This window comes from Pseudophryne corroboree, chromosome 7, assembly GCF_028390025.1.
Source record: "Pseudophryne corroboree isolate aPseCor3 chromosome 7, aPseCor3.hap2, whole genome shotgun sequence".
In the NCBI taxonomy this organism is placed as follows: domain Eukaryota; kingdom Metazoa; phylum Chordata; class Amphibia; order Anura; family Myobatrachidae; genus Pseudophryne; species Pseudophryne corroboree.
In genome coordinates, this window is record NC_086450.1 from 516,530,750 (window position 1) to 516,551,695 (window position 20,946).

The 20,946-nt window shown below is 54.1% G+C and overlaps 1 protein-coding gene across 4 annotated transcripts in view; it reads left to right on the plus strand.

The window, feature by feature from the left end:
- FBRS (fibrosin) overlaps positions 1–20,946 on the plus strand; it is a 118,839-nt gene that overhangs the window by 25,600 nt on the left and 72,293 nt on the right. For 3 of the 4 annotated variants that reach the window (XM_063935494.1, XM_063935495.1, XM_063935497.1), the window contains 6 exons: positions 2,778–3,006; positions 3,089–3,309; positions 4,809–4,972; positions 7,651–7,704; positions 8,202–8,297; positions 8,378–8,443. In XM_063935494.1, the coding sequence (XP_063791564.1) occupies positions 2,778–3,006; positions 3,089–3,309; positions 4,809–4,972; positions 7,651–7,704; positions 8,202–8,297; positions 8,378–8,443 (830 nt within the window). The remainder of the gene's footprint in view (positions 1–2,777; positions 3,007–3,088; positions 3,310–4,808; positions 4,973–7,650; positions 7,705–8,201; positions 8,298–8,377; positions 8,444–20,946) is intronic. The other variant, XM_063935496.1, reaches the window with a different exon arrangement.

The following is a 20,946-nucleotide window of genomic DNA, read 5'->3' on the forward strand; positions in this document are numbered from 1 at the left end:
TACTCCCATATATCATTAGTAATCTAGACTGAGAATGTGTTACATACAGAGTCTGATTTACCATAGTGCTCCCATATATCATTAGTAATCTAGACTGAGAATGTGTTACATACAGAGTCTGATTTACCATAGTGCTCCCATATATTATTAGTAATCTAGGGTCAGTAGGCTAAGAGTGTGTTACATACTGAGTCTAACATACCATAGTGCTCCCATATATCATTAGTAATCTAGGCTCAGTAGCTGAGAATGTGTTACATACGGAGTCTTCCTTACCGTAGTGCTCCCATATATCATTAGTAATCTAGGCTCAGTAGCTGAGAATGTGTTACATACGGAGTCTTCCTTACCGTAGTGCTCCCATATATCATTAGTAATCTAGGCTCAGTAGCTGAGAATGTGTTACATACGGAGTCTTCCTTACCGTAGTCCTCCCATATATCATTAGTAATCTAGGCTCAGTAGCTGAGAATGTGTTACATACGGAGTCTTCCTTACCGTAGTGCTCCCATATATCATTAGTAATCTAGGCTCTGTAGGCTGAGAATGTGTTACATACAGAGTCTTCCTTACCGTAGTGCTCCCATATATCATTAGTAATCTAGGCTCAGTAACTGAGAATGTGTTACATACAGAGTCTGATTTACCGTAGTGCTCCCATATATAATTAGTAATCTAGGCTGAGAATGTGTTACATACGGAGTCTTCCTTACTGTAGTCCTCCCATATATCATTAGTAATCTAGGCTCAGTAGCTGAGAATGTGTTACATACGGAGTCTTCCTTACCGTAGTGCTCCCATATATCATTAGTAATCTAGGCTCAGTAGCTGAGAATGTGTTACATACGGAGTCTTCCTTACCGTAGTCCTCCCATATATCATTAGTAATCTAGGATCAGTATCTGAGAATGTGTTACATACGGAGTCTTCCTTACCGTAGTGCTCCCATATATCATTAGTAATCTAGGCTCAGTAGCTGAGAATGTGTTACATACAGAGTCTGATTTACCGTAGTGCTCCCATATATCATTAGTAATCTAGGCTCAGTAGGCTGAGAATGTGTTGCATACGGAGTCTTCCTTACCGTAGTCCTCCCATATATCATTAGTAATCTAGGCTCAGTAGCTGAGAATGTGTTACATACGGAGTCTTCCTTACCGTAGTGCTCCCATATATCATTAGTAATCTAGGCTCTGTAGGCTGAGAATGTGTTACATACAGAGTCTTCCTTACCGTAGTGCTCCCATATATCATTAGTAATCTAGGCTCAGTAACTGAGAATGTGTTACATACAGAGTCTGATTTACCGTAGTGCTCCCATATATAATTAGTAATCTAGGCTGAGAATGTGTTACATACGGAGTCTTCCTTACTGTAGTCCTCCCATATATCATTAGTAATCTAGGCTCAGTAGCTGAGAATGTGTTACATACGGAGTCTTCCTTACCGTAGTGCTCCCATATATCATTAGTAATCTAGGCTCAGTAGCTGAGAATGTGTTACATACGGAGTCTTCCTTACCGTAGTCCTCCCATATATCATTAGTAATCTAGGATCAGTAGCTGAGAATGTGTTACATACGGAGTCTTCCTTACCGTAGTGCTCCCATATATCATTAGTAATCTAGGCTCTGTAGGCTGAGAATGTGTTACATACAGAGTCTTCCTTACCGTAGTCCTCCCATATATCATTAGTAATCTAGGCTCAGTAGCTGAGAATGTGTTACATACGGAGTCTTCCTTACCGTAGTCCTCCCATATATCATTAGTAATCTAGGCTCAGTAGCTGAGAATGTGTTACATACGGAGTCTTCCTTACCGTAGTGCTCCCATATATCATTAGTAATCTAGGCTCAGTAGCTGAGAATGTGTTACATACGGAGTCTTCCTTACCGTAGTGCTCCCATATATCATTAGTAATCTAGGCTCTGTAGGCTGAGAATGTGTTACATACAGAGTCTTCCTTACCGTAGTCCTCCCATATACCATTAGTAATCTAGGCTCAGTAGCTGAGAATGTGTTACATACGGAGTCTTCCTTACCGTAGTCCTCCCATATATCATTAGTAATCTAGGCTCAGTAGCTGAGAATGTGTTACATACGGAGTCTTCCTTACCGTAGTGCTCCCATATATCATTAGTAATCTAGGCTCTGTAGGCTGAGAATGTGTTACATACGGAGTCTTCCTTACCGTAGTGCTCCCATATATCATTAGTAATCTAGGCTCAGTAGCTGAGAATGTGTTACATACGGAGTCTTCCTTACCGTAGTGCTCCCATATATCATTAGTAATCTAGGCTCAGTAGCTGAGAATGTGTTACATACTGAGTCTTCCTTACCGTAGTGCTCCCATATACCATTAGTAATCTAGGCTCAGTAGCTGAGAATGTGTTACATACAGAGTCTTCCTTACCGTAGTCCTCCCATATACCATTAGTAATCTAGGCTCAGTAGCTGAGAATGTGTTACATACGGAGTCTTCCTTACCGTAGTGCTCCCATATATCATTAGTAATCTAGGCTCTGTAGGCTGAGAATGTGTTACATACGGAGTCTTCCTTACCGTAGTGCTCCCATATATCATTAGTAATCTAGGCTCAGTAGCTGAGAATGTGTTACATACGGAGTCTTCCTTACCGTAGTGCTCCCATATATCATTAGTAATCTAGGCTCAGTAGCTGAGAATGTGTTACATACTGAATCTGACTTACAATAGTGACCGGCCAGTATTGTCTTCTGTCATTCTTTTCATTTACCGAGTGTTTGTCCTCTCTCCCAGCTTCTCCTCCGCTGTTGGGGGGCCGGCTGAAGTTGATGGTGCTTTCCCAAATTTCGGGTTTGGGTAGAAGTTGTGAGCGGAGCCAAGAACCAGAAATTGAGTTTCTGCAGCCCCGACTGTGCCAATCACCTGTTCTCAGACTACGCGAGCCACCCAGTGCCGCCCCCAAAGCAGAGGCCACACCTGCCCAGGTGCCCCCACCGCCCAGTGTGAATCCAGGAGCTAGCAGGTAAGAGCCGCAGTCGTCTTTCCCGTATTACTGCTGCATGTTACTGCTGGGACATAAACCCATTCTGTATTCTTACTTCCAGCAGGAGCAGTGTCCCCAAACCGGTGACCGCGCCACAAGTGTCTCAGCGATCTACAACCCCATGCCTGCCGCTGCCTGTACACACCGCACCTCAGACCCTCCCCTCCGTCCTGCGTGCACCATCCCATCATCATATCAACCTGTTTCCAACTTCACAAGGCCTTCCTCCCCCTCCCCCACTTATGCAAGTTCCTGGCCATCACCCCGCGGGCGTCTTATCTGGTGAGTAGTGACAAGATTTATAATGGTGTAATACACGGCTGTGTGCATGGGGTGCTGACGTGTGTACCGGCGGGGGTAGGGAGCTGTGTGTAACTACCGGGGATGTGGGGGTAGGGAGCTGCGTGTAACTACCGGGGATGTGGGGGTAGGGAGCTGCGTGTAACTACCGGGGATGTGGGGGTAGGGAGCTGCGTGTAACTACCGGGGATGTGGGGGTAGGGAGCTGTGTGTAACTACCGGGGATGTGGGGGTAGGGAGCTGCGTGTAACTACCGGGGATGTGGGGTAGGGAGCTGCGTGTAACTACCGGGGATGTGGGGGTAGGGAGCTGCGTGTAACTACCGGGGATGTGGGGGTAGAGAGCTGCGTGTAACTACCGGGGATGTGGGGGTAGAGAGCTGCGTGTAACTACCGGGGATGTGGGGGTAGGGAGCTGCGTGTAACTACCGGGGATGTGGGGGTAGGGAGCTGCGTGTAACTACTGGGGATGTGGGGGTAGGGAGCTGCGTGTAACCACCGGGGATGTGGGGGTAGGGAGCTGCGTGTAACCACCGGGGATGTGGGGGTAGGGAGCTGCGTGTAACTACCGGGGATGTGGGGGTAGGGAGCTGCGTGTAACTACCGGGGATGTGGGGGTAGGGAGCTGCGTGTAACTACCGGGGATGTGGGGGTAGGGAGCTGCGTGTAACTACCGGGGATGTGGGGGTAGGGAGCTGCGTGTAACTACCGGGGATGTGGGGGTAGGGAGCTGCGTGTAACTACCGGGGATGTGGGGGTAGGGAGCTGCGTGTAACTACCGGGGATGTGGGGGTAGGGAGCTGCGTGTAACTACCGGGGATGTGGGGGTAGGGAGCTGCGTGTAACGGCGGGGCTGTTGGGGTAGGGAGCGGCGGATGGCGGTGAGGGGGCAGGGAGCGGCGGATGGCGGGGAGGGGTCAGGAAGCGGCGGATGGCGGGGAGGGGGCAGGGATCGGCTGATGGCGGGGAGGGGGTAGGGAGCGGCGCAGGGTGGTGTGGGGGTAGGGAGCGGCGCAGGGCGGTGAGGGGGTAGGAAGCGGCGCAGGGCGGTGAGGGGGTAGGGAGCGGATGATGGCGGTGAGGGGGCAGGGAGCGGCGGAGGGCGGTGAGGGGGTAGGGAGCGGCGCAGGGTGGTGAGGGGGTAGAGAGCGGCTGATGGCGGTGAGGGGGCAGGGAGCGGCGGATGGCGGTGAGGGGGCAGGGAGCGGCGGAGGGCGGTGAGGGGGTAGAGAGCGGCTGATGGCGGTGAAGGGGCAGGGAGCGGCGGATGGCGGTGAGGGGGTAGGGAGCGGCGCAGGGTGGTGAGGGGGTAGAGAGCGGCTGATGGCGGTGAGGGGGCAGGGAGCGGCGGAGGGCGGTGATAGGGCGGGGAGCGACGGATGACAGTGACGGGGTAGGGAGCGGTGGGGAGGAGTTATGGTGAGTATAATAGAGGTAATGGTTCTCTGGATATAACATGTATTTCTGTCTCGTCTGTCACAGAACCTCAGAACATCGGGCTCGGGATGGGGTCTCGGTTCCTACAGGCTCCGGGAGGAGCTACTGAGATTGGTGCTGCGGTCAGACCTATGTACCAGTTCCACCAGCACAGCCACCAGCATATGCACCAGCACACCCACCAGCACTTCACGCCCTACCCGCCCAATGTGAGTCTGAGACGCCATAGCCTGTCGCTGCTGGTCTGTTCCTCCATGTACAGGGTCTCTCCTCCTCTCACCTGCGCGGTGTCCGCTCTTCCCGTCGTCTCCCTGTGTGACCGGCCGCCATTTCCCATGTAGTAGATGTGTGTCGCTCTCTCCTCCCCTCACCTGCGCGGTGTCCGCTCTTCCCGTCGTCTCCCTGTGTGACCGGCCGCCATTTCCCATGTAGTAGATGTGTGTCGCTCTCTTCTCCCCTCACCTGCGCGGTGTCCGCTCTTCCCGCCGTCTCCCCGTGTGACCGGCCGCCATTTCCCATGTAGTAGATGTGTGTCGCTCTCTCCTCCCCTCACCTGCGCGGTGTCCGCTCTTCCCGCCATCTCCCCGTGTGACCGGCCGCCATTTCCCATGTAGTAGATGTGTGTGTCGCTCTCTCCTCCTCTCACCTGCGCGGTGTCCGCTCTTCCCGCCATCTCCCTGTGTGACCTGCCGCCATTTCCCATGTAGTAGATGTGTGTCGCTCTCTCCTCCCCTCACCTGTGCGGTGTCCGCTCTTCCCGCCATCTCCCTGTGTGACCGGCCGCCATTTCCCATGTAGTAGATGTGTGTCGCTCTCTCCTCCCCTCACCTGCGCGGTGTCCGCTCTTCCCGCCGTCTCCCCGTGTGACCGGCCGCCATTTCCCATGCAGTAGATGTGTGTGTCGCTCTCTCCTCCTCTCACCTGCGCGGTGTCCGCTCTTCCCGCCATCTCCCCGTGTGACCGGCCGCCATTTCCCATGTAGTAGATGTGTGTGTCGCTCTCTCCTCCCCTCACCTGCGCGGTGTCCGCTCTTCCCGCCGTCTCCCCGTGTGACCGGCCGCCATTTCCCATGCAGTATATGTGTGTCGCTCTCCCCTCACCTGCGCGGTGTCCGCTCTTCCCGCCGTCTCCCCGTGTGACCGGCCGCCATTTCCCATGTAGTAGATGTGTGTCGCTCTCTCCTCCCCTCACCTGCGCGGTGTCCGCTCTTCCCGCCGTCTCCCCGTGTGACCGGCCGCCATTTCCCATGCAGTAGATGTGTGTGTCGCTCTCTCCTCCTCTCACCTGCGCGGTGTCCGCTCTTCCCGCCATCTCCCCGTGTGACCGGCCGCCATTTCCCATGTAGTAGATGTGTGTGTCGCTCTCTCCTCCCCTCACCTGCGCGGTGTCCGCTCTTCCCGCCGTCTCCCCGTGTGACCGGCCGCCATTTCCCATGCAGTAGATGTGTGTCGCTCTCCCCTCACCTGCGCGGTGTCCGCTCTTCCCGCCGTCTCCCCGTGTGACCGGCCGCCATTTCCCATGTAGTAGATGTGTGTCGCTCTCTCCTCCCCTCACCTGCGCGGTGTCCGCTCTTCCCGCCGTCTCCCCGTGTGAACGGCCGCCATTTCCCATGTAGTAGATGTGTGTGTCGCTCTCTCCTCCCCTCACCTGCGTGGTGTCCGCTCTTCCCGCCGTCCCCCCGTGTGACCGACCGCCATTTCCCATGTAGTAGATGTGTATCGCTCTCCCCTCACCTGCGCGGTGTCCGCTCTTCCCGCCGTCTCCCCGTGTGAACGGCCGCCATTTCCCATGTAGTAGATGTGTGTGTCGCTCTCTCCTCCTCTCACCTGCGCGGTGTCCACTCTTCCTGCCATCTCCCTGTGTGACCGGCCGCCATTTTGTACCATTAAGTAGATGTGTGTCGCTCTCCCCTCACCTGCGCGGTGTCCGCTCTTCCTGCCATCTCCCTGTGTGACCGGCCGCCATTTCCCATGTAGTAGATGTGTGTGTCGCTCTCCCCTCACCTGCGTGGTGTCCGCTCTTCCCGCCATCTCCCCGTGTGACCGGCCGCCATTTCCCATGTAGTAGATGTGTGTGTCGCTCTCTCCTCCCCTCACCTGTGTCGCTCTCTCCTCCCCTCACCTGCGCGGTGTCCGCTCTTCCCGCCATCTCCCTGTGTGATTGGCCACCATTTCCCATGTAGTAGATGTGTGTCGCTCTCTTCTCCCCTCACCTGCGTGGTGTCCGCTCTTCCCGCCATCTCCCTGTGTGACCGGCCACCATTTCCCATGTAGTAGATGTGTGTCGCTCTCTTCTCCCCTCACCTGCGCGATGTCCGCTCTTCCCGCCGTCTCCCCGTGTGACCGGCCGCCATTTCCCATGCAGTAGATGTGTGTGTCGCTCTCTCCTCCCCTCACCTGCGCGGTGTCCGCTCTTCCCGCCATCTCCCTGTGTGACCGGCCGCCATTTCCCATGTAGTAGATGTGTGTCGCTCTCTCCTCCCCTCACCTGCGCGGTGTCCGCTCTTCCCGCCGTCTCCCCGTGTGACCGGCCGCCATTTCCCATGCAGTAGATGTGTGTGTCGCTCTCTCCTCCCCTCACCTGCGCGGTGTCCACTCTTCCCGCCATCTCCCTGTGTGACCGGCCGCCATTTCCCATGTAGTAGATGTGTGTCGCTCTCTCCTCCCCTCACCTGCGCGGTGTCCACTCTTCCCGCCATCTCCCTGTGTGACCGGCCGCCATTTCCCATGTAGTAGATGTGTGTGTGTCGCTCTCTCCTCCCCTCACCTGCGCGGTGTCCGCTCTTCCCGCCGTCTCCCCGTGTGACCGGCCGCCATTTCCCATGTAGTAGTTACGGCTGGCGGCTGCCTGCCCACACAAGTAACCTCCTCTCTTTTCCTCTCAACAGTTTGAGAAATATCCGGGTAAAATAGAAAATCTGTACAGACAGAATCCAAGTAGTGTAAGTGTTGTGTTCTGTTTCCCCAGTTCTTACACCTGTAGTGCCCCCCCCTGCTTGCTGTGCCCCCACCTACCCCCCCCCCCATCATTGTCTGCGCTGCGTATGCCCCGTGTTCTTGTTCTGACCTGTAGTGGCCCCCCCCCCCCCCTGCTTGCTGTCCCCCCGTCATTGTCTGCACGGTGGATGCCTCGTGTTCCTGTCCTGACCTGTAGTGCCTCTTCCCCTGCTTGCTGCCCCCCTGTCATTGTCTGCAGGGCGTATGCCCCGTGTTCTTGTTCTGACCTGTAGTGCCTCCTCCCCTGCTTGCTGCCCCCCTGTCATTGTCTGCAGGGCGTATGCCCCGTGATCTTGTTCTGACCTGTAGCCACTTTCTACACATTGCGACAGACTTTGGGCTGGGAGTAAAGCAGACACTCCCATGGTGCCACCCGTGTCTCGTCTGTGCCGGACTCTCGCCCTCTCCGCCACTGAACGCGTTTTCTTTTCTCTCCTTACAGTTTTACCCTCCTTTTTCTCCGCTTATTACTGCACTACCCCCTGTGTTACCTCCTAGCGTCTCCTTTGGATCTCTGCAGGGAGCGTTTCAGCCTAAGGTAAGTGCGTTCTCCTCGTGGGATGGGCCTACTCCAGCTATCACCAAGCTAATCTCCTGTCTTCTGTTCTACACTTCCAGAGCACAAGTTCTGAGCTGGCCTCACGATGCTCTGTGCCTCCACCCATCACCCACAAGACGCCTCAGGTGAGTGATTCCCATGACTGGTGTCATAGGGGGATATACAGTAGGTACAGTGCAGTGTATGTGATGGGGTCAGGGGGTTGGAGATGATCTGGAAGGAGGAATGGAGGTGGGGGGATATACAGTAGGTACAGTGCAGTGTATGTGATGGGGTCAGGGGGATGGAGATGATCTGGAAGGAGGAATGGGGGGTGGGGGGATATAAAGTAGGTACAGTGCAGTGTATGTGATGGGGTCAGGGGGATGGAGATGATCTGGAAGGAGGAATGGAGGTGGGGGGGATATACAGTAGGTACAGTGCAGTGTATGTGATGGGGGTCAGGGGGATGGAGATGATCTGGAAGGAGGAATGGAGGTGGGGGGATATACAGTAGGTACAGTGCAGTGTATGTGATGGGGTCAGGGGGATGGAGATGATCTGGAAGGAGGAATGGAGGTGGGGGGATATACAGTAGGTACAGTGCAGTGTATGTGATGGGGTCAGGGGGTTGGAGATCTGGAAGGAGGAATGGGGGTGGTGGGGGATATACAGTAGGTACAGTGCAGTGTATGTGATGGGGTCAGGGGGTTGGAGATGATCTGGAAGGAGGAATGGGGGGTGGTGGGGGAATATACAGTAGGTACAGTGCAGTGTATTGTGATGGGGTCAGGGGGATGGAGATGATCTGGAAGGAGGAATGGAGGTGGGGGGATATACAGTAGGTACAGTGCAGTGTATGTGATGGGGTCAGGGGGATGGAGATGATCTGGAAGGAGGAATGGATGTGGGGGGATATACAGTAGGTACAGTGCAGTGTATGTGATGGGGTCAGGGGGATGGAGATGATCTGGAAGGAGGAATGGATGTGGGGGGGGATATACAGTAGGTACAGTGCAGTGTATGTGATGGGGTCAGGGGGTTGGAGATGATCTGGAAGGAGGAATGGGAGGTGGGGGGGGATATACAGTAGGTACAGTGCAGTGTATGTGATGGGGGTCAGGGGGTTGGAGATAATCTGGAGGGAGGAATGGAGGTGGGGGGGGATATACAGTAGGTACAGTGCAGTGTATGTGATGGGGTCAGGGGGATGGAGATGATCTGGAAGGAGGAATGGATGTGGGGGGATATACAGTAGGTACAGTGCAGTGTATGTGATGGGGTCAGGGGGATGGAGATGATCTGGAAGGAGGAATGGAGGTGGGGGGATATACAGTAGGTACAGTGCAGTGTATGTGATGGGGTCAGGGGGATGGAGATGATCTGGAAGGAGGAATGGATGTGGGGGGGATATACAGTAGGTACAGTGCAGTGTATGTGATGGGGGTCAGGGGGATGGAGATGATCTGGAAGGAGGAATGGGGGGTGGGGGGGATATACAGTAGGTACAGTGCAGTGTATGTGATGGGGTCAGGGGGATGGAGATGATCTGGAAGGAGGAATGGGGGGTGGGGGGGATATACAGTAGGTACAGTGCAGTGTATGTGATGGGGTCAGGGGGATGGAGATGATCTGGAAGGAGGAATGGGGGGTGGGGGGGATATACAGTAGGTACAGTGCAGTGTATGTGATGGGGGTCAGGGGGATGGAGATGATCTGGAAGGAGGAATGGAGGTGGGGGGATATACAGTAGGTACAGTGCAGTGTATGTGATGGGGGTCAGGGGGATGGAGATGATCTGGAAGGAGGAATGGAGGTGGGGGGATATACAGTAGGTACAGTGCAGTGTATGTGATGGGGGTCGGGGATGGAGATGATCTGGAAGGAGGAATGGGGGGTGGGGGGATATACAGTAGGTACAGTGCAGTGTATGTGATGGGGGTCAGGGGGATGGAGATGATCTGGAAGGAGGAATGGAGGTGGGGGGATATACAGTAGGTACAGTGCAGTGTATGTGATGGGGTCAGGGGGATGGAGATGATCTGGAAGGAGGAATGGGGGTGGGGGGATATACAGTAGGTACAGTGCAGTGTATGTGATGGGGTTAGGGGGTTGGAGATGGTCTGGAAGGAGGAATGGGGGTGGGGGGATATACAGTAGGTACAGTGCAGTGTATGTGATGGGGTCAGGGGGATGGAGATGATCTGGAAGGAGGAATGGGGGTGGGGGGATATACAGTAGGTACAGTGCAGTGTATGTGATGGGGTCAGGGGGATGGAGATGATCTGGAAGGAGGAATGGAGGTGGGGGGATATATAGTAGGTACAGTGCAGTGTATGTGATGGGGTCAGGGGGATGGAGATGATCTGGAAGGAGGAATGGAGGTGGGGGGATATACAGTAGGTACAGTGCAGTGTATGTGATGGGGTCAGGGGGATGGAGATGATCTGGAAGGAGGAATGGATGTGGGGGGATATACAGTAGGTACAGTGCAGTGTATGTGATGGGGTCAGGGGGATGGAGATGATCTGGAAGGAGGAATGGGGGGTGGGGGATATACAGTAGGTACAGTGCAGTGTATGTGATGGGGTCAGGGGGATGGAGATGATCTGGAAGGAGGAATGGGAGGTGGGGGGGATATACAGTAGGTACAGTGCAGTGTATGTGATGGGGTTAGGGGGATGGAGATGATCTGGAAGGAGGAATGGAGGTGGGGGGATATACAGTAGGTACAGTGCAGTGTATGTGATGGGGTCAGGGGGATGGAGATGATCTGGAAGGAGGAATGGATGTGGGGGGGATATACAGTAGGTACAGTGCAGTGTATGTGATGGGGTTCAGAGAGAAGGGGATGGAGATGATCTGGAAGGAGGAATGGGGGGGATATACAGTAGGTACAGTGCAGTGTATGTGATGGGGTCAGGGGGATGGAGATGATCTGGAAGGAGGAATGGAGGTGGGGGGATATATAGTAGGTGCAGTGCAGTGTATGTGATGGGGGTCAGGGGGATGGAGATGATCTGGAAGGAGGAATGGGAGGTGGGGGGATATACAGTAGGTACAGTGCAGTGTATGTGATGGGGTCAGGGGGATGGAGATGATCTGGAAGGAGGAATGGAGGTGGGGGGATATATAGTAGGTACAGTGCAGTATATGTGATGGGGTCAGGGGGATGGAGATGATCTGGAAGGAGGAATGGAGGTGGGGGGATATACAGTAGGTACAGTGCAGTGTATGTGATGGGGTCAGGGGGATGGAGATGATCTGGAAGGAGGAATGGGGGTGGGGGGATATACAGTAGGTACAGTGCAGTGTATGTGATGGGGTCAGGGGGATGGAGATGATCTGGAAGGAGGAATGGAGGTGGGGGGATATATAGTAGGTACAGTGCAGTGTATGTGATGGGGTCAGGGGGATGGAGATGATCTGGAAGGAGGAATGGGGGGTGGGGGGGATATACAGTAGGTACAGTGCAGTGTATGTGATGGGGTCAGGGGGATGGAGATGGTCTGGAAGGAGGAATGGAGGTGGGGGGATATACAGTAGGTACAGTGCAGTGTATGTGATGGGGTCAGGGGGATGGAGATGATCTGGAAGGAGGAATGGAGGTGGGGGGATATACAGTAGGTACAGTGCAGTGTATGTGATTGGGTCAGGGGGATGGAGATGATCTGGAAGGAGGAATGGATGTGGGGGGATATACAGTAGGTACAGTGCAGTGTATGTGATGGGGTCAGGGGGATGGAGATGATCTGGAAGGAGGAATGGGGGGTGGGGGGGATATACAGTAGGTACAGTGCAGTGTATGTGATGGGTCAGGGGGATGGAGATGATCTGGAAGGAGGAATGGAGGTGGGGGGATATACAGTAGGTACAGTGCAGTGTATGTGATGGGGTCAGGGGGATGGAGATGATCTGGAAGGAGGAATGGATGTGGGGGGATATATAGTAGGTACAGTGCAGTGTATGTGATGGGGGTCAGGGGGATGGAGATGATCTGGAAGGAGGAATGGGGGGGTTGGGGGATATACAGTAGGTACAGTGCAGTGTATGTGATGGGGGTCAGGGGGATGGAGATGATCTGGAAGGAGGAATGGAGGTGGGGGGATATTATATAGTAGGTGCAGTGCAGTGTATGTGATGGGGGTCAGGGGGATGGAGATGATCTGGAAGGAGGAATGGGAGGTGGGGGGATATACAGTAGGTACAGTGCAGTGTATGTGATGGGGGTCGGGGATGGAGATGATCTGGAAGGAGGAATGGGGGGTGGGGGATATACAGTAGGTACAGTGCAGTGTATGTGATGGGGTCAGGGGGATGGAGATGATCTGGAAGGAGGAATGGAGGTGGGGGGATATACAGTAGGTACAGTGCAGTGTATGTGATGGGGTCAGGGGGATGGAGATGATCTGGAAGGAGGAATGGGGGTGGGGGGGATATACAGTAGGTACAGTGCAGTGTATGTGATGGGGGTCAGGGGGTTGGAGATGATCTGGAAGGAGGAATGGAGGTGGGGGGATATACAGTAGGTACAGTGCAGTGTATGTGATGGGGTCAGGGGGATGGAGATGATCTGGAAGGAGGAATGGATGTGGGGGGGATATACAGTAGGTACAGTGCAGTGTATGTGATGGGATCAGGGGGATGGAGATGATCTGGAAGGAGGAATGGGGGCTGGGGGGATATACAGTAGGTACAGTGCAGTGTATGTGATGGGGTCAGGGGGATGGAGATGATCTGGAAGGAGGAATGGGGGTGGGGGGATATACAGTAGTTACAGTGCAGTGTATGTGATGGGGTTAGGGGGTTGGAGATGATCTGGAAGGAGGAATGGAGGTGGGGGGGATATATAGTAGGTACAGTGCAGTGTATGTGATGGGGTCAGGGGGTTGGAGATGATCTGGAAGGAGGAATGGAGGTGGGGGATATATAGTAGGTACAGTGCAGTATATGTGATGGGGTCAGGGGGATGGAGATGATCTGGAAGGAGGAATGGGGGGTGGGGGGATATACAGTAGGTACAGTGCAGTATATGTGATGGGGTCAGGGGGATGGAGATGATCTGGAAGGAGGAATGGAGGTGGGGGATATACAGTAGGTACAGTGCAGTGTATGTGATGGGGTCAGGGGGGATGGAGATGGTCTGGAAGGAGGAATGGGGGGTGGGGGGATATACAGTATGTACAGTGCAGTGTATGTGATGGGGTCAGGGGGATGGAGATGATCTGGAAGGAGGAATGGGGGCGTGGGGGGATATACAGTAGGTACAGTGCAGTGTATGTGATGGGGTTAGGGGGTTGGAGATGATCTGGAAGGAGGAATGGAGGTGGGGGGGATATATAGTAGGTACAGTGCAGTGTATGTGATGGGGTCAGGGGGTTGGAGATGATCTGGAAGGAGGAATGGAGGTGGGGGGATATATAGTATGTACAGTGCAGTTTATGTGATGGGGTCAGGGGGATGGAGATGATCTGGAAGGAGGAATGGGGGGTGGGGGGGATATACAGTAGGTACAGTGCAGTATATGTGATGGGGTCAGGGGGATGGAGATGATCTGGAAGGAGGAATGGAGGTGGGGGATATACAGTAGGTACAGTGCAGTGTATGTGATGGGGTCAGGGGGATGGAGATGGTCTGGAAGGAGGAATGGGGGGTGGGGGGATATACAGTATGTACAGTGCAGTGTATGTGATGGGGTCAGGGGGATGGAGATGATCTGGAAGGAGGAATGGAGGTGGGGGATATACAGTAGGTACAGTGCAGTGTATGTGATGGGGGTCAGGGGGATGGAGATGATCTGGAAGGAGGAATGGATGTGGGGGGGATATACAGTAGGTACAGTGCAGTGTATGTGATGGGGTCAGGGGGATGGAGATGATCTGGAAGGAGAATGGGGGGTGGGGGGGATATACAGTAGGTACAGTGCAGTGTATGTGATGGGGGTCAGGGGGATGGAGATGATCTGGAAGGAGGAATGGATGTGGGGGGGATATACAGTAGGGTACAGTGCAGTGTATGTGATGGGGTCAGGGGGATGGAGATGATCTGGAAGGAGGAATGGGGGGTGGGGGGATATACAGTAGGTACAGTGCAGTGTATGTGATGGGGTTAGGGGGTTGGAGATGATCTGGAAGGAGGAATGGGGGTGGGGGGATATACAGTAGGTACAGTGCAGTGTATGTGATGGGGTCAGGGGGGATGGAGATGATCTGGAAGGAGGAATGGAGGTGGGGGGATATACAGTAGGTACAGTGCAGTGTATGTGATGGGGTCAGGGGATGGAGATGATCTGGAAGGAGGAATGGATGTGGGGGGGATATACAGTATGTACAGTGCAGTGTATGTGATGGGGTCAGGGGGATGGAGATGGTCTGGAAGGAGGAATGGGGGGTGGGGGGATATACAGTAGGTACAGTGCAGTGTATGTGATGGGGGTCAGGGGGATGGAGATGATCTGGAAGGAGGAATGGGGGGTGGGGGGATATACAGTAGGTACAGTGCAGTGTATGTGATGGGGTCAGGGGGATGGAGATGATCTGGAAGGAGGAATGGAGGTGGGGGATATACAGTAGGTACAGTGCAGTGTATGTGATGGGGTCAGGGGGATGGAGATGGTCTGGAAGGAGGAATGGGGGTGGGGGGGATATACAGTAGGTACAGTGCAGTGTATGTGATGGGGGTCAGGGGGATGGAGATGATCTGGAAGGAGGAATGGATGTGGGGGGGGATATACAGTAGGTACAGTGCAGTGTATGTGATGGGGTCAGGGGGATGGAGATGATCTGGAAGGAGGAATGGAGGTGGGGGGATATACAGTAGGTACAGTGCAGTGTATGTGATGGGGTCAGGGGGATGGAGATGATCTGGAAGGAGGAATGGGGGGTGGGGGGATATACAGTAGGTACAGTGCAGTGTATGTGATGGGGTCAGGGGGATGGAGATGATCTGGAAGGAGGAATGGAGGTGGGGGGATATACAGTAGGTACAGTGCAGTGTATGTGATGGGGTTAGGGGGTTGGAGATGATCTGGAAGGAGGAATGGAGGTGGGGGGATATACAGTAGGTACAGTGCAGTGTATGTGATGGGGGTCAGGGGGATGGAGATGATCTGGAAGGAGGAATGGAGGTGGGGGGATATACAGTAGGTACAGTGCAGTGTATATGATGGGGGTCAGGGGGATGGAGATGGTCTGGAAGGAGGAATGGGGGTGGGGGGATATACAGTAGGTACAGTGCAGTGTATGTGATGGGGTCAGGGGGATGGAGATGATCTGGAAGGAGGAATGGGGGGTGGGGGATATACAGTAGGGTACAGTGCAGTGTATGTGATGGGGGTCAGGGGGATGGAGATGGTCTGGAAAGAGGAATGGAGGTGGGGGGATATACAGTAGGTACAGTGCAGTGTATGTGATGGGATCAGGGGGGTTGGAGATGATCTGGAAGGAGGAATGGAGGTGGGGGGATATACAGTAGGTACAGTGCAGTGTATGTGATGGGATCAGGGGGATGGAGATGATCTGGAAGGAGGAATGGAGGTGGGGGGATATACAGTAGGTACAGTGCAGTGTATGTGATGGGGGTCAGGGGGATGGAGATGATCTGGAAGGAGGAATGGGAGGTGGGGGGATATACAGTAGGTACAGTGCAGTGTATGTGATGGGGTCAGGGGGATGGAGATGGTCTGGAAGGAGGAATGGGGGGTGGGGGGATATACAGTAGGTACAGTGCAGTGTATGTGATGGGGTCAGGGGGTTGGAGATGATCTGGAAGGAGGAATGGAGGTGGGGGGAAATACAGTAGGTACAGTGCAGTGTATGTGATGGGGGTCAGGGGGTTGGAGATGATCTGGAAGGAGGAATGGAGGTGGGGGGATATACAGTAGGTACAGTGCAGTGTATGTGATGGGGGTCAGGGGGTTGGAGATGATCTGGAAGGAGGAATGGAGGTGGGGGGGATATACAGTAGGTACAGTGCAGTGTATGTGATGGGGTCAGGGGGATGGAGATCTGGAAGGAGGAATGGAGGTGGGGGGGATATACAGTAGGTACAGTGCAGTGTATGTGATGGGGGTCAGGGGGATGGAGATGATCTGGAAGGAGGAATGGGGAGGTGGGGGGGGATATACAGTAGGTACAGTGCAGTGTATGTGATGGGGATCAGGGGGATGGAGATGATCTGGAAGGAGGAATGGAGGTGGGGGATATACAGTAGGTACAGTGCAGTGTATGTGATGGGGTCAGGGGGATGGAGATGATCTGGAAGGAGGAATGGAGGTGGGGGATATACAGTAGGTACAGTGCAGTGTATGTGATGGGGTCAGGGGGTTGGAGATGATCTGGAAGGAGGAATGGATGTGGGGGGGATATACAGTAGGTACAGTGCAGTGTATGTGATGGGGGTTAGGGGGATGGAGATGATCTGGAAGGAGGAATGGAGGTGGGGGGATATACAGTAGGTACAGTGCAGTGTATGTGATGGGGGTCAGGGGGATGGAGATGATCTGGAAGGAGGAATGGAGGTGGGGGGATATACAGTAGGTACAGTGCAGTGTATGTGATGGGGTCAGGGGGTTGGAGATGATCTGGAAGGAGGAATGGAGGTGGGGGGGATATACAGTAGGTACAGTGCAGTGTATGTGATGGGGGTCAGGGGGTTGGAGATGGTCTGGAAGGGAGGAATGGAGGTGGGGGGATATACAGTAGGTACAGTGCAGTGTATGTGATGGTGTCAGGGGGATGGAGATGGTCTGGAAGGAGGAATGGAGGTGGGGGGGATATACAGTAGGTACAGTGCAGTGTATGTGATGGGGTCAGGGGGATGGAGATGATCTGGAAGGAGGAATGGGAGGTGGGGGGATATACAGTAGGTACAGTGCAGTGTATGTGATGGGGTCAGGGGGATGGAGATGATCTGGAAGGAGGAATGGGAGGTGGGGGGGATATACAGTAGGTACAGTGCAGTGTATGTGATGGGGGTCAGGGGGTTGGAGATGGTCTGGAAGGAGGAATGGAGGTGGGGGGGATATACAGTAGGTACAGTGCAGTGTATGTGATGGGGTCAGGGGGTTGGAGATGGTCTGGAAGGAGGAATGGAGGTGGGGGGATATACAGTAGGTACAGTGCAGTGTATGTGATGGGGGTCAGGGGGATGGAGATGATCTGGAAGGAGGAATGGAGGTGGGGGGGATAGACAGTAGGTACAGTGCAGTGTATGTGATGGGGTCAGGGGGATGGAGATGATCTGGAAGGAGGAATGGAGGTGGGGGGATATACAGTAGGTACAGTGCAGTGTATGTGATGGGGGTCAGGGGGATGGAGATGATCTGGAAGGAGGAATGGAGGTGGGGGGATATACAGTAGGTACAGTGCAGTGTATGTGATGGGGGTCAGGGGGATGGAGATGGTCTGGAAGGAGGAATGGGGGTGGGGGGGATATACAGTAGGTACAGTGCAGTGTATGTGATGGGGTCAGGGGGTTGGAGATGATCTGGAAGGAGGAATGGGAGGTGGGGGGATATACAGTAGGTACAGTGCAGTGTATGTGATGGGGGTCAGGGGATGGAGATGATCTGGAAGGAGGAATGGATGTGGGGGGATATACAGTAGGTACAGTGCAGTGTATGTGATGGGGTCAGGGGGATGGAGATGATCTGGAAGGAGGAATGGAGGTGGGGGGATATACAGTAGGTACAGTGCAGTGTATGTGATGGGGTCAGGGGGATGGAGATGATCTGGAAGGAGGAATGGAGGTGGGGGGATATACAGTAGGTACAGTGCAGTGTATGTGATGGGGGTCAGGGGGATGGAGATGATCTGGAAGGAGGAATGGATGTGGGGGGGATATACAGTAGGTACAGTGCAGTGTATGTGATGGGGTCAGGGGGATGGAGATGATCTGGAAGGAGGAATGGGAGGTGGGGGGGATATACAGTAGGGTACAGTGCAGTGTATGTGATGGGGTCAGGGGTTGGAGATGATCTGGAAGGAGGAATGGAGGTGGGGGGATATACAGTAGGTACAGTGCAGTGTATGTGATGGGGGTCAGGGGGGATGGAGATGATCTGGAAGGAGGAATGGAGGTGGGGGGATATACAGTAGGTACAGTGCAGTGTATGTGATGGGGTCAGGGGGATGGAGATGATCTGGAAGGAGGAATGGGAGGTGGGGGGGATATACAGTAGGTACAGTGCAGTGTATGTGATGGGGTCAGGGGGATGGAGATGATCTGGAAGGAGGAATGGGAGGTGGGGGGATATACAGTAGGTACAGTGCAGTGTATGTGATGGGTCAGGGGGATGGAGATGATCTGGAAGGAGGAATGGGAGGTGGGGGGGATATACAGTAGGTACAGTGCAGTGTATGTGATGGGGTCAGGGGGATGGAGATGATCTGGAAGGAGGAATGGAGGTGGGGGGGATATACAGTAGGTACAGTGCAGTGTATGTGATGGGGATCAGGGGGATGGAGATGGTCTGGAAGGAGGAATGGGAGGTGGGGGGGATATACAGTAGGTACAGTGCAGTGTATGTGATGGGGGTCAGGGGGATGGAGATGATCTGGAAGGAGGAATGGAGGTGGGGGGATATACAGTAGGTACAGTGCAGTGTATGTGATGGGGGTCAGGGGGATGGAGATGGTCTGGAAGGAGGAATGGGAGGTGGGGGGATATACAGTAGGTACAGTGCAGTGTATGTGATGGGGGTCAGGGGGATGGAGATGATCTGGAAGGAGGAATGGAGGTGGGGGGATATACAGTAGGTACAGTGCAGTGTATGTGATGGGGTCAGGGGGATGGAGATGATCTGGAAGGAGGAATGGAGGTGGGGGGGATATACAGTAGGTACAGTGCAGTGTATGTGATGGGGGTTAGGGGGATGGAGATGATCTGGAAGGAGGAATGGAGGTGGGGGGATATACAGTAGGTACAGTGCAGTGTATGTGATGGGGTCAGGGGGATGGAGATGATCTGGAAGGAGGAATGGAGGTGGGGGGGATATACAGTAGGTACAGTGCAGTGTATGTGATGGGGGTTAGGGGGATGGAGATGATCTGGAAGGAGGAATGGAGGTGGGGGGATATACAGTAGGTACAGTGCAGTGTATGTGATGGGGTCAGGGGGATGGAGATGATCTGGAAGGAGGAATGGAGGTGGGGGGGATATACAGTAGGTACAGTGCAGTGTATGTGATGGGGTCAGGGGGATGGAGGATGATCTGGAAGGAGGAATGGAGGTGGGGGGGATATACAGTAGGTACAGTGCAGTGTATGTGATGGGGTCAGGGGGATGGAGATGATCTGGAAGGAGGAATGGATGTGGGGGGGGATATACAGTAGGTACAGTGCAGTGTATGTGATGGGGTCAGGGGGTTGGAGATGATCTGGAAGGAGGAATGGGAGGTGGGGGGGATATACAGTAGGTACAGTGCAGTGTATGTGATGGGGGTCAGGGGGTTGGAGATGATCTGGAAGGAGGAATGGAGGTGGGGGGGGATATACAGTAGGTACAGTGCAGTGTATGTGATGGGATCAGGGGGATGGAGATGATCTGGAAGGAGGAATGGATGTGGGGGGGATATACAGTAGGTACAGTGCAGTGTATGTGATGGGATCAGGGGGATGGAGATGATCTGGAAGGAGGAATGGATGTGGGGGGGGATATACAGTAGGTACAGTGCAGTGTATGTGATGGGGTCAGGGGGATGGAGATGATCTGGAAGGAGGAATGGATTGTGGGGGGATATACAGTAGGTACAGTGCAGTGTATGTGATGGGATCAGGGGGATGGAGATGATCTGGAAGGAGGAATGGAGGTGGGGGGGATATACAGTAGGTACAGTGCAGTGTATGTGATGGGGTCAGGGGGATGGAGATGATCTGGAAGGAGGAATGGAGGTGGGGGGATATACAGTAGGTACAGTGCAGTGTATGTGATGGGGGTCAGGGGGGATGGAGATGATCTGGAAGGAGGAATGGAGGTGGGGGGGATATACAGTAGGTACAGTGCAGTGTATGTGATGGGGTCAGGGGGTTGGAGATGATCTGGAAGGAGGAATGGGAGGTGGGGGGGGATATACAGTAGGTACAGTGCAGTGTATGTGATGGGGGTCAGGGGTTGGAGATGATCTGGAAGGAGAATGGAGGTGGGGGGGGGATATACAGTATGGTTACAGTGCAGTGTATGTGATGGGATCAGGGGGATGGAGATGATCTGGAAGGAGGAATGGATGTGGGGGGGGATATACAGTAGGTACAGTGCAGTGTATGTGATGGGGATCAGGGGGATGGAGATGATCTGGAAGGAGGAATGGATGTGGGGGGGATATACAGTAGGTACAGTGCAGTGTATGTGATGGGGTCAGGGGGATGGAGATGATCTGGAAGGAGGAATGGATGTGGGGGGATATACAGTAGGTACAGTGCAGTGTATGTGATGGGATCAGGGGGATGGAGATGATCTGGAAGGAGGAATGGGAGGTGGGGGGGGATATACAGTAGGTACAGTGCAGTGTATGTGATGGGGTCAGGGGGATGGAGATGATCTGGAAGGAGGAATGGGAGGTGGGGGGGATATACAGTAGGTACAGTGCAGTGTATGTGATGGGGTCAGGGGGTGGAGATGATCTGGAAGGAGGAATGGAGGTGGGTTGGGG